This window comes from Chiloscyllium plagiosum, unplaced genomic scaffold (genome assembly GCF_037043375.1).
Source record: "Chiloscyllium plagiosum isolate Xiang-an unplaced genomic scaffold, Cpla_swu_hap1 HiC_scaffold_22, whole genome shotgun sequence".
Lineage (NCBI taxonomy): Eukaryota > Metazoa > Chordata > Chondrichthyes > Orectolobiformes > Hemiscylliidae > Chiloscyllium > Chiloscyllium plagiosum.
The window spans coordinates 48,159,368-48,173,484 of record NW_028270160.1 but is presented as its reverse complement, the minus strand read 5'-3'; the positions used below and the strand labels follow the sequence as shown (position 1 = coordinate 48,173,484).

Sequence of the window (14,117 nt, the reverse complement as noted above, 5' to 3'; positions counted from 1 at the left end):
CTGGAGACAAGAAACTGAAGTTAAATTGTTACCTTGCACCAGATTTCACTCAAAATTAGAAGTCAAACAGATTTATACTGGAGGAATGAGATAATTTACAACAATCAAAGCATACAGCTGCAAAATATCTGAGGTTTTTTTAAAAATAAAAGTAGTATCTAGTCTAGACAATTTACATGCAGAAGTATTCAAGCAGAAATAGCTTGAAATTGATGAGCTGAGAAATTAAAATGACATTTTAAGTAGTCAAGGTTTCCAGCCCTGTTGACAATCCAGGAAAGTATATTTTCACAATATCTTTGAAGAATAAGGATTGGCCCAGAGGGCACAAAAATGTAATAACTCATTAATCGATAATTAGGATGCTGTGGAAGCAAAGTATTGAATATCTTGGGTTTTAGCAGCTATCAGTTCAGTTTTGTTTTTTGCTGAGCTTCAATACTATAGCCCCCCCGCCCCCCCCACCCACCATTCAAAATGGATCATTGGAATTGACAATATACAGACCAATATTAGAAGATGGTGCTTTGGCATAGAATCAAGTCCAGTTGCATGACAGTCCAGACTTTGACTAATACATGCTGTCAAAAAGTTATCTTGCACTCTTCAGGATGGGCTTGAGAATGCCAGTTTCGAAAGGAGCAACAATTTATACTTTGAGGAAAAGGATGTTGACTTATTGGAAAACAGTCTGATTAATTGAAACATTGTTGTCATGCAGAATATATTAGTTACCTAAAGTTGTTTTTTAAATTGAAAAATGTCATGAGCGGAAGATGAAAAGTTTCAAAAGAAATCTCTTTTTCAGCAACACTCACTCAACTGATTAGATGTTTCATGTAACAATAGTAATACTGAAATCTTAACATTTACATTTAAAAATAGCTAACAAAAAGTATTCCTTAAAAATTAAATATTTTTCTATATTGTCCAAGTATTGAACATTGTAAACAGTCTAGGTCACACAGAGTTGAGGAAATGCACAGCTGGTGTGAAGGGGGACTACCTGGTAATAGCTACTTGGTCACAAGCTGCACAAAATTGCCTTTCCAGGAGAGATGAGAAGACAATAATCCGATCCTCAAACCTCAAAAGGAAATACATGGTAAATGCATTTTTTTAGAAATTCAATCAAATTTTCAATGATTATAAATCATCTGAATTCTCTTAATTATTTTTCCAGGTATTTATTGTTCCAACAGTTGTTCAGCATGGATTAGAGTTATTGACTTACATGCATTTAGAATATGTACATGTGCAATGTTAATCAAAAACACCAAACATAATACATACAGTCTCACAGATGAGACTTCCTCATATAAGTACAATGATTGCAGTTTAAAAAAATATACAAACAACTTCATGTATCTAAAGATGAAGGTCACTTTGCCATTTTAGCTGTTCTTGTACGTAATCTCCTCTTCATAATTGAATGATCACTTTCTTTTTCACTCATCTCTATTATCTGCAAATGTAAAGGGTTTAAATTCAACATAATGTAGTACAAGATTCTAGAATGCATTTTTTAAAGCAAAAAGCTTATTAGAATTTAACTTTCTCTGTCAATTACTACACCATAGTGCATATATGCCAGGGGTCTACGCAGATTTTGTACAGTCCAAAATTAACAGTTGAGTTAGAGAAAGTCTGAAGTAGTCATAATGGGACTTGAAATATTAACTCTGCTTCTCTCTTCACAGCTGCTGCCAGACCTGTTGAGATTGTCTAGCATTTTGTGTGTTTGAGTCAGAGGAGGACCTGGCCTGCTATCAATTACAGATTTGGATCAGTTAATATCAACAATTTGTAATCAATACAGATTTTCTAATGCATCAAAAGGGCCCAAGAATACAATGAGTCACCAGTTCTTTAAAAAAAGATGACTGTGCTTTGGTACATAAGCTTTGTTTTGCAGTTAATCAATTTGAAACAGAAAAAAATTGCTCCCAAAACCACAGTAAGTGATAGTTACACCTTCAACAAGATTCTAATGCAACTTCAAAATAATTTTTGATCTCTCGTCCATGCACAATTTTACAAATATACTATTCAAAATTCCACCTGAAAACATACTTAAGGCTATTCTTCCAAAAAAAATTTAAAAAGTGACTCATTTTTCAGTACATACTGTACTTACCGTTTGGGATGGGAAATTCACAGGTGATGATATATCTTGCTTGTACAGTTTCCTTCTTGATCTTTTGAGCCTTACTTCGTTATTACAAGAAGTTTCCATTTCTGGATGCTTGGGGGAACTTAATGTTTCCATTAACTTTTTGGCTGTAAATAAAGGTAAACTGTTAAATAAACTGCAAGGTCTGCAATCAGAGATATATCTACTTAAAGTTTTTTTGCATTCATGCAGGGAATGTGGGCTTTTCTGGCTATGCTGAAAAGGTGGTGAGCTACAATATATAGTAACTCTGTCTCTTAACAGTTCGAAGTGCTTTGTACACAATGGCCTGGATTTTCACTTGAATCAGATAGTTCATGTCAGGATATTAGTGCATCTGCCCTTTGAAAAAATGTACCAGATAAACAGGACCTTCATTTTCAGATCGTGGTGGGGGTGGCTGGGGGTCATTGGTTGTTCAAGCCTGCCTTAGTTCTCTTTAGATTCTTTGGTTCTCTTAAATTTTAGGCCCTCAGATCCCCAATCCCCACCTAATCTTCATGTCATGCATACCAATTCATGACCCCACAATGAGCAGAGGTCTGGAGTCATGAGACACAAAATGGAAAATTACATGCTCCTACAAAATTAACCTACATTTAAAAGATTTAAATTAGATTAGATTACTTACAGTGTGGAAACAGGCCCTTCGGCCCAACAAGTCCACACCGACCCGCCGAAGCGCAACCTACCCATGCCCCTACATTTACCCCTTACCTAACACTACGGGCAATTTAGCATGGCCAATTCACCTGAACTGCACATCTTTGGACTGTGGGAGGAAACCGGAGCACCCGGAGGAAACCCACGCAGACACGGGGAGAACGTGCAAACTCCACACAGTCAGTCGCCTGAAGCGGGAATTTAATCCGGGTCTCTAACGCTGCGAGGCAGCAGTGCTAACCACTGTGCCACCGTGCCGCCCACAACTAGAAGAGTAAACTAGAAGAGTAAAATGTGTTCTTCCTCACTCTTGGCTAAAAATCTTAAATTTCTGTGCTCTGGTCCTTGTACTGTCAGGTAATGAGAACAGCCTTCTTCTGACAACTTTATCTAAGCCAGTCATAATCTGTGTTACTTTCTGCCCATTCTGCTGGTCTATGTACTTTTTGGTTAATTGCTTAACCACACCTTCAGAAATTGATGTCGGCATTTTTAAAAATTGTACTCTACATTTAAATATCCAAAAATATTTCTATATTATCCTAATATATCTCAAAAATTCCAAGCACTGAATCTTGGGCACACAACTATGTTCCATCCTCAATTCTCAATCTTCAAGTCAACTTTCCATCCATGCTTTCACTGGCCTATTAAACAAAACCAGAAACTGAAATTGCTGGAGAAACCCAGCAGGTTAGGCAGCATATGTGGAGAAACAGCAGAGAGTTAACATTTCAGGTCCAGTGACCCTCTTCAGAGATGATTGTAGCTTGGAAAAAAGGTTGATACATGTACTGAAGTTGGAATGGGAGTAGGTAGGGACAAGAGAGACAGAGATAGACTGGGTTGTGTGTAATAGCAGCCCATGTGTTGACAAGGCTTGGTGTGTGAAGTTGGGGTAAATGCATGGGAGAAGGTGCTGAGGCATAAAAGTATTGGAGATGATATGGAGTCCAGAAGGATGCAGGGTCCCAAATGGTAAATGAATGCCATTCTTCCAGCTTGCACAGAGCCTCACTGGGGCACTGCAACAAGTGTGAGACTAAGGTGTTGACCAGGAAGCTCAGGGCCATTTTTGTGACAGCAAGTCAGTGTCCTGCAAGCGGTTACCAGTCTGCGCTTTCGTCTCCCCAATGTAGAGGAGGCCACTTTGTGAGCAGAAATACAGTAGACTAGATTAAGTGAAGTGCAGGTAAATGATTGCTTCACCTGAAAAAGTGTGTCTGTGACCTTGAATAATGAAGGAGGATGGAGTAAATAGGCAGGTGTTAAACTTTGTGATTACAATAAATTAAATCAAAACTTGCAGTCATATATACTACGTACAGTGAAAAGCTTTGTTAACCAAGCAGTACAGGCAGGTCATAGCAAACAAGAATATAGAGGTCATAAGGTGCTTAGGCAGAGCAAGGCATATAAGGTTATGGTTGTACAGGAGATTCACAAAGCAATATCAACATTATTTGAAGTTAGAAAAGTGCATTCAACAGTCTAATAGCAGCAGGGAAGAAGCTGTTCTTGAATAGGCTGGTGCTTGTGTTAAAGCTGCTATTTCTCCTGCCTGATGGAAGAGGTCAGAAGAGAGCATTACCAGGGCAGGAGGGGTCGTTGACGATGTTGGCAGCCTTCCTAAGGTAATGTGAAGTGTGAATGTGGTTCATGAATGGAAGATTGGCTTCACAGATGGTCTGGGCTGTGCACACAACTTTCTGAAGTTTCCTACAGTTCTGGGCACAGGAGTTGTCATACCAGGCTGTTCAGCACCCAGATAGAATGCTTTCTATGGTGCATCTGTAAAAAGTGGTGTGAGTTGTTTTGGACATGCCAAATTTCCTAAGCCACCTGAGGAAGAAGGGGCGTTGCTGTGCCTTCTTGACCATTGCATCTACTTGGGAGTTCCAGGACAGATGGTCAGTTATTGTCACTCCTAGTATCTTGACACTCTTGATTCTCTCCACCTTAGTCAGAGAAGGTGCTATGGGGGTGCGAGAAGGTATCGCGAGTGGAGGAATTGAGCAAGGTATCCTGGAGGGAACGATCTCCCTTATTGGTCAGAGTATGGAGTACAGGAATTGGGAGGTCATGTTGCAGCTGTACAGGACAGTGGTTAGGCGATTGTTGGAATATTGCATGCAATTCTGGTCTCCTTCCTATCAGAAGGATGTTGTGAAATTTGAAAGGTTTCAGAAAAGACTTACAAGGATGTTGCCAGGGTTGGAGAATTTGAGCTATAGAGAGGTTAAATAGGCTAGGGCTGTTTTCCCTGGATCATTGGAGGTTGAGGGGTGACCTTATAGAAGTTTAAAAGATTATGAGAGGCATGGATAGGATAAATAGACAAAGTCTTTCCCCTGGGTTGGGGGAGTCCAGAACTAGAGGGCATAAGTTTAGGGTGAGAGGGGAAAGATATGAAAGAGACCTAAGAGGCAACTTTTTCACACAGAGGGTGGTGCATATATGGAATGAGCTGCCAGAGGAAGTGGTGGAGGCTAGTACAATTGCAACATTTTGGGCTCAGTGGTTAGCACTGCTGCCCTCACAGCGCCAGGGTCCCAGGTTCGATTCCAGCCTCAGGCGACTCTGTGTGGAGTTTGCACATCCTCCCAGTGTCTGCGTGGGTTTCCTCCGGGTGCTCCGGTTTCCTCTCAGTCCAAAAATGTGCAGGTCAGGTGAATTGGCCATGCTAAGTTGCTCACAGTGTTAGGTGCATCATTTAGAGGGAAATGGGACTGGGTGGGTTACTCTTCAGAGGGTCAGTGTGGACTTGTTGGGCCGAAGGGCCTGTTTCCACACTGTAGGGAATCTAATCTAGAGGCATCTGGATAGGTATATGAATAGGAAGGTTTTGGAGGGATATGGAACAGGTACTGGCAGGTGGGACTAGATTGGGTTGGGACATCTGATCGGCATGGGTCTGTTTCCATGCCGTACATCTCTATGACTCCATCTCTATGAAGGATGACAAGGGAGGGGAGGGGGAATATCTGGTGGTAGCATTCAGCTGGAGGTGGCAGAAATAGCAGCTAATGATCCTTTGGATGTGGATGCTGGTAGTATGGTAAGTGAGGATCTGAGACCCCATCATTGTTGCATGAAGGAAAAGAGGGGTTGGTAGCCAAAGTACTGAAGATGGGTGAGATGCATCTGAGAGCCTGGTCAACTGTGGTGGTGAGGATAACGTCAGGTGAGGAAGGAAAGGTGGATATTTCAGATGTCCCTTGTTGAAGTTAGCATCATTGAACAGATGTGATGGAGATCAGGTAACTAGAAGAACAGTCTTTACAGGGAGTGGGCTGCGTTGTCAAGGTAATTGTGGGAGTCGGTGGGTTTTTAGTGGACATTGATGGCCAGCCTATCTCCAGAAATAGAAACGAATGTCAAGGAAGGGAAGAATTAGAGACAGAGCAGGTGAAGGTGAGAGCAGAGTGGAATTTGAAAGTGAAATTGATGATTTTTTTCCAATTCCAGATGAGTAGAAAGCAGCACTGATTATGTCATCAATGTACCAGAGGGAAAAAATGTTTTGGTGGGAGCAAGAGTAGGATTGGAACAAAGAATGCTCCACATACCCCACGAAGACAGACATAACTGGGGCCCATGTGGGTACCCATGGCCACCCCTTTGACCGAAAGAAAGAGGGAGGAATTGAAAGAGAAGTTGTTCAGAGGTGAGGACAAGCTAGGCCAGGCAGAGGGTGGTGAGTGGGGACAGTTCAGGCATTTGCTTCAAGACGAAGCAGGAGAGCCCCGAGACCATCCTCAAGGGAGATAGAAGTGTAAAAAGGGATATCACAACTATCGTAAAAAGGTGGCAGCTGGAATCCACAAACTAGAAATTCTGAACTGATGTAAAACATTAAAGAAAACTGCAGATGTAAGGGGAAAGAGACTGGACTTTTAGTTAAAAACGTAACTGTGGGAGTTGGTGGGTCTATAGTAGATATCGGTGGCCAGCTTATCCTCAGAAACCAAAATTATTTTAAAAAATATATACTACTTTGCAATGCTTTAAGATTCCTGCAACATCCAGTGCATGCCCCCGCGTGAACCTTGTAATTTTGAATTTTTGAAATAACAAGCATTTATGTGCTTTCTCCTCAATTAGCTCAGATTTCTCCAAACATTTCACCTTTGAAACTATGTAGGTGCAGTTATGAGTTAGTTTCTTCAATAAATGGATTACATTTGTCACTTTCCAATCTTCTGGCATATCCTCAAACAAAGGGAAGTTTGGAACATTAATAAATGTTCCACAATCTCCAACCTTTTCCTTTAGCAATCTGCGATACAAACCATCAGGACCAGATGAAGTTTCCATCCAAATAAATTTAGCCTTCCCTGTACATCTTACCCATCAATGTTCATCCCACAGAATCAGAAATGACTAATACAGAAGGCAGAATTTGACCTATCACATGTCCTCTGACTCTATCATCTACTACCAATCTCCTAATTTTTCCCCCATATTCCTGGACACGATGACAATCCCAAAAAAAATCCAGTGCCCTCTTTAATACCTCAATTGAACCTGGCTCCATCACATTTCCAGGCAGTGCATTCCATATCCTACGTAAATGTTTTCTCACATCACATTAAGTCTGTGGCCTCTTGCTCTGGTTTCATTTACAAGCAGAAACAGCTTCACCCTGTTTATCCTATGCAGACTGCTCGTGATTTTGAAAACCTCAATCAGATCTCCTCACAGCCTCTCCTCTCCAAGGAGGACGGTCTCAACTTCTTCAGTCTATCTTCATAGATGAAGTTTCTCATATCTGGAACCATTGTAGTAAATTGCTTCTGCACTGCGTCCAATGCATTTACATAATGCTAGGATGTGGCACCCACAACAGAACACAATACTCTAAAATTGTTTCCAAAGGTTTCCCAATACCAAAGTTAAACTAACTGGTGTATAATTAAAATCATTTTTGAACAAGATTGTAATGTTGGCACTTTCAGTCCAGGGAAGACTGAAATATTGTTAGGCTCAGTGCCTCCACAATTTCTCCTCACTTCTTTTAAAATCATTGGATGCATCTCATTGCATCTCAGTGCCTTATTCATTTCAGATGCCAATAATCTGAGATTACTTCTTAATTCATTTTGATCCCTTCCACTGAAAGTTTTTTTCTGTCATTATGGCCTGGGCAGCATCTTCCTCTTTTTGTAAAGAAAAAGTGTAAAATATTTATTTAACATCTCAGCCTTGTCTCCTGCTTCCAATCTATAAATCGCTTTGAGTCTCTAATCAACTTTACTCTTGCTTTAACCGCCCTTACTATTTATACGCCTATAGAAGACTTTGAAATTCTCCTGTATGTTGTTATTTGTTTATCTTTTCTCATTATTTCCTCTTTCTTTGTTTTACTTCCTTGTTTTACCACCCCCCCCAAAACCTTTAGTATTCCTGTAGATTTTAAATTGCATTTTCTGCCTTTCACCAATCATAAATAGACATTTTCCTTCTAATGTTAGATTTCTACTTCCCTGGTCATCCAGGGAACTCTCATTTTGTTCACATTACTATTTGCATTAGAGGGAATATACCTCATCTGTACTTAGATCATCTGCTTCTTGAAGGTGGCTATTCATGAGACTAGTTCTTAGGATGAAGGAGTTGACTTACAAGAATAGCTAAACAGGTTATGCCTTTATTCTTTAGAATTTGGGAGAATGAGGGGTGATCTTACTGAATCAGATTCTGAGGGGGCTTGCCAAAAGATAGATGTTGAGATGATGTTTCCACCAACGGGAATTCTTGAAATAGGACACATACTTGTAGATCAAGAGGACATTAATTTAAAACTGAGAATGTAAAGGGAGTTCCGATAGCGAATGTCTGGAATTCTCTAACCTCCATAGCAGTATGGGGTAAAGAAATTAAAGAGGAGGTAGATAAATTTTTAAAATAGAGTTGAGGGTTTTTGAAGAGCTAGTATGAAACAGTGTGGCAGATCAGCTCAAGGGGCCTACTTCTGCTCCCATTTTTGAGCTTTATGCTTCTGTCCAAAGAATCCCTCCCTCTCAAAGCTTGATTTGTTGCACCTTCTTTCTAATTTTGCTCAGGGAGGCTTCAGTAGCATGGTCACTGAACTAGTAATCCAGGCTCATCTTCATGGGACAAGGACTTGAATCCCACCTTAGCAAAGGATGAAATTTAGAAAACTCTGGAATTAAAAACTAATGGCAACCATGTAACCTCTGTTGATCATAAAAACCCATCTGGCTCATTAATGTCCTTCAGGGAAGGAAAGCTGCCATCCTTACTGGTCTGCCACGCCAGACCTAAAGGAATGTGGTTGACTCTTAATGCCCCCAAGTAATAACTACTGGTCTAGCCAGCAACACCCAGTGAACAAAAACGTTGCAGTCTCAATTTTTTCAAAACTTCCTCTTTAGTTCCTAAAAGTCTGACCATAGGACCTCAAATTGCCCTAGGTCATTGGCACTAAAATTTACCAGTGCTGTTGGCTCATTCTACTTTAAACCATTCTGGTTTGAAAACATGCAGCGAGAGATAGTATTCCCAAATGGAGTTTTCAATTGCAATTTAATATCTTTTAGCATTGCTGTGTCTCATTTCTTGATATTAACTGGAGGCATTCATTTGTACTTCAGGGAACTATATTTTATTTTTCAAAAGTATCTGGAGTGGATTTCTCAATTAAGCATATCAAAACCAGCAGATTTTGTTTTAAGTAGTAGGTGAAATGGGGGATGCTCGTCTGTGCAGAAAAGGCCTATTTCTTGACTCTATAGTGAATTTCAACTTTTGAGTTTTAGGTGTGCCTGCTGCAGACCTCTACATCAGGTAAAATAGAGGTCATTTGAAAGCCAACAAGAGAGGCATTGTTTGAAAAAGGTAACAAGCCAACATTGAGGCATTAAACCACTCAAAGCCAACTCCACTGAAATGCCTTGGGGATACTTTGAAGGTAGCTTCCCTCTTTAGGTGCATCTCCACCGACTCATGATGGCTGACCAAAACGGGAAAGGATTAACTTTTTATAATATTTTAACATTTAAATTCTTCGTTCCAAAACAGAAATATTGAAGTGGAGCTTAATTCCACTCTTTAACATAGAGATCAATGGGAACCTATGTTTCACTTAAAAATGCCATTTTCAGAAACACAATCGCAACTTAAAATGAGGACTTGCTATGCAGTTTGGAAGCGAAATGCTGTTTAGGACAAAGCTTTATTCTTGTCTAAAACTCCAGAAACAGGATTGTAATACATTTTTATTATTTGTTAAGTTAATATACATATTTTATCACAGCTTAGCATGTTACTGTGTAATTTTACCTTTGTTCTGTAGAATTGTTGGGGAACTTTGCAATAAATCTCCAATTTTCTGCAGTGTTCCATCTTTCTTTTGGCGTGACCCAAAACTTGATATCGAGGCTTGTTTTCTTAGTCGACCAGCTGTACTTTTCACATTCTGAGATAACAAACTTCAATTGAGACAATGTTGCAATGCAAATTATACCCACAAAATTACCAATTTAAATTTATAACGAATGCTGTGTAGAGGGTCCCTGATTTACAATTGATTGCACTTACGAACGTAATCCCAGATAAAGAAGTGTAATTTTAAAAAGACCTGACTTACAAATAGTTGTGTTATATTGTGTTGTGTTCTAGCTTGCATACACACTCCAGAACTAAACCCATTGGCAACCAGAGGAATGCCTGTACACAAATTTGTCAGTATCTCTTCTCTTTCAGTAAATATTTTACCTTGTAAGATGATTTTACTGCAGGGATGACCTTATTTACACATTGGTGAAACTAAACTTTAATGCAATCTTTTTCACTGTGGTGGTTTCATTCTCAAAAAATGGACAGACCAAAAATATTTTAGCAAGTTTTTTTCTAATAAAGTATTTTAAATATAGATAAATTTGTCAAATGTGCAATTAATTTTCTATTATTCAGGGATCTAAACAAACAACTCAACTGAAAAAAAGCTAATTTTTCAAAAGGAAGATGAGAAGGTGATGGCCTAGTGGTATTATCACTGAATTACTAACCCAGAAACCTTGGTAATATTCTTCAAACCAAGGCTCAAATCCCACCATGGCAAATGGCGGAACTTGAATTCAATACAAATCTGGAATTAAGTGTTTAACAATGACCATGAAACCATTGCCGATCGTCAGGAAAAACCTATTTGGTTCATTAATGTCCTTTGGGAAAGGAAAGTGCCACTCTTACCTGGTCTGGCCTACAATGGTTGACTTAACCACCCTCTGGATAATTAGGGATGGGCAATAAATGCTGGCCCAGCCAGCAACATCTTTATCCAGTGAATAAATGAATGTAGTAATACATCTGGACGCTCATTCAAGAAATTTTCATTTCCTTGCTTAAGAGATTTACCACAGTAATTCATTGGAAAATCCAGATATAGTTTCTCTAAAAGGCAGAGACTTTATGTACCAAGCAAAATGTGTTGTTGCATTTCTATACAATTTGAAAGTACATTTCCCTTAGATACAGCCTGAATTATGTGTTTGGATAGCAATATTTCCTTTCAGAGAGGTACAGTGCAACTGGACAGTAAAGGGGTGAAGAGTGTAGAGTTCATGCTTAGCAGGGTGGTATTAGCTATGCTGCTAAAGATAACTGAACTCCACGAGTTCCATGTAATTGGGTCTCAGGGAAGTTCTAGAGTTATTCCATAACTGTGTAGTGAGGGGTCACTGAACTCCTCTGACCAGTGAATGTTCTAAAAGAATCAGGACTGCAACTAAAGTACAATATATGAGGACAGGGGAGTCTGTTGAGAAATGTGGGATTAACTTCAATGCATTCATTATTTGAAATGCCCTGTGGAATGTTTGATGATCATTTATTTTATCCATGCTTACCTTATGTCAAATTTGGAATCACAGAAGGTAAAACATTCGTTCCCCCCATTACACAGTCCACCTGTGCTGGTTGATCAATAATCTTATGTTTGTGTAAGTTTTATTTGTAAAAATAAAAGTCAGTTACTCTTTGTTAACTAAAGAAACCTGTGACTTGTTCTTACTACCAAATCTAACACAATTGGAGATTTATATAAAATTGGCTACATCTCCAACCTGGTTACATTTAAAATTTGTCATGTCAGGGGTGGAAGAGGAAGAAATCAGTGCAAACGTCCAATAAAGGTCATAGAACAGGTACTAGAAATGTACGAGTTAAAAGTATATTATATTATATTAAATCATTACAACATACATTAATTAACCTGTTGTGGCGAAGTGAACCAAGTTCCTTCCTACAAAGTGACAAAAATACCAGAAAATATTTGTAGCATAAAGACACTAAAATGCAAAAATAGGGCTAATAAAAAGCCTAATAATTGCTCCACATTTGGACACACCTGGTTGGAAGTGAAGGTGAAGATCAACAACATGCAAATTGGATGCTCCCACCTTAAGTCATGACTGAATCATAGGCTATGCGTCAACCATGCTTCTGGTTTCAGAAGAACAGGGGCCAAGCAGCATAAGAAAAACACAAGGTGAAATCAGTCCTCTGTTCATAATATCTGTCCCTCTTAAAAGGAAAGCTGCACAAAGCTACAGCTGAATACTATCACTTTAATTTAAGTAAGGAAAATGGAACAGTTGCAGAACTCAAAACAACCAGCAAAATAAATGTCATTTACAAAATACCATGCAATGACTATAACAAACACTACATTGGACAGACAGGCAGAAAACTAGCCATCAGGATACACAAGCACCAACTAGCCACCAAAAGACATGGCTCACTATCACTAGTATTCTTACATACAAAGAAGGACACCATTTCGACTGGGACAACACATCCATCCTAGAACATGCTAAACAGAGACGGGAATTTCTAGAGGCCTGGTATTCAAACTGGAACTCCATCAATAAACACATTGATTTGAATCCCATTTACCAACCTTTAAGAAAAGAACTGGAAATGGCATCACCCACTTTAAGAGACCAAGAAACATAAATAGAAAGCAGGATATGACACGAGAGCTTGACCAGAGGCTCACTGATATTACCTAGCATGGTGACAAAACATCTGCAAACAAACTTTCCAACTCAGCGAGCAAACTTACAACCTGATCCTCAACCGGAGCTACAAGTTTTCTCAAAAATCACATAAATAGAAGAGTATTTCAAGACCATTCTCAGGAGGTATGAGGAAGTGGAAGCCAGAGAGGTTAACTTCAGTCACTTGGCCTATGATGTGAATCATCAAATGGCTTTATGCAAGTAGTCAAAGTCAATTTATGCATTTCAAGGTGGCATCCTTTACCTATTTCTCAGGATACTCACTGCACCACAATTCCATCACTCAACCATTAGCAGCCCTGGCATTCAAGACTTGCACCTAAAATTCAAATACTATCTCTTATCCACTCATCACTCACACTGCCAGCTTCACACTTATGTTTCATTGACTACATAAAGTCCTAGCTATTCAGTTATGGCGCATCACCTAAACATGCTGCACAGTGTCTTTCAACAGAGGGGAAAGAATACCGAAAGAGAGACACAATAGAATGCTGCAGTGTAAAACCAAATGGGGTACAAGGACCCCTGCATTTTCTTAGTTCTGTGGAGAGGGTTCTGCGAAATGGAATGGACTGCAACGTTATGGGATGTGGGTGCTGCTGACAACTTAATGTTCACATTAAGTTGCTTCTCAACTCACAGCTCACCTTGATTCTGTTATTTCACACGATAAAGCAAACTATTGATGGGGCTCATCACCCAGACCTTACACTTTGCATCGTAGTGGTCTATCCACAATTCAAATTTTCCTACTGATCCAGATACATTATGCTGCAGAGGACATGATAGAAGACAAAGTTTGGTGGGAGAGTAAACTGATAAGAGGATGTAGAGATGCTTCAGTAGGATTTGGAAAAGTAGAGCAATTGGATAATGAAGTATTAATGTGAATATAAGGGAGGTCATCTCCTTTGGTAGCAAAAAACAGGAAGATAGGTTATTATCTGAATGTACTGAGAGAGGGGGAGGATTCAAGAAGACCTGGAGTATCCTTGTACACCAGTCACTGAAAGTAAGAATGCAAGTGCAGCGAACAGTGGAGAAGGCAAGTGGCATGTTGGCATTTATATTGAGATTCTGTTCGCCGAGCTGGAAATTTTGTTGCAAACGTTTCGTCCCCTGTCTAGGTGACATCCTCAGTGCTTGGGAGCCTCCTGTGAAGCGCTTCTGTGGTGTTTCCTCCGGCATTTATAGTGGCCTGTCCCTGCCGCTTCCGGTTGTCAGTTTCAGCT

At 39.6% G+C, this 14,117-nt stretch overlaps 1 protein-coding gene across 4 annotated transcripts in view; it reads right to left on the bottom strand.

The window, feature by feature from the left end:
* Window positions 1–574: 574 nt before the first annotated feature.
* The window catches only part of kif20bb (kinesin family member 20Bb), a 136,742-nt gene continuing 123,199 nt past the window's right edge, over window positions 575–14,117 (bottom strand). For 3 of the 4 annotated variants that reach the window (XM_087999025.1, XM_087999023.1, XM_087999026.1), the window contains 3 exons: window positions 10,142–10,277; window positions 2,138–2,280; window positions 577–1,465 (listed from right to left, as the gene is read on the bottom strand). In XM_087999025.1, the coding sequence (XP_087855151.1) occupies window positions 1,382–1,465; window positions 2,138–2,280; window positions 10,142–10,277 (363 nt within the window). In that variant the 3' untranslated portion in view covers window positions 577–1,381. Of the gene's footprint in view, window positions 1,466–2,137; window positions 2,281–10,141; window positions 10,278–14,117 lie in introns of all 4 variants that reach the window. The other variant, XM_087999027.1, reaches the window with a different exon arrangement.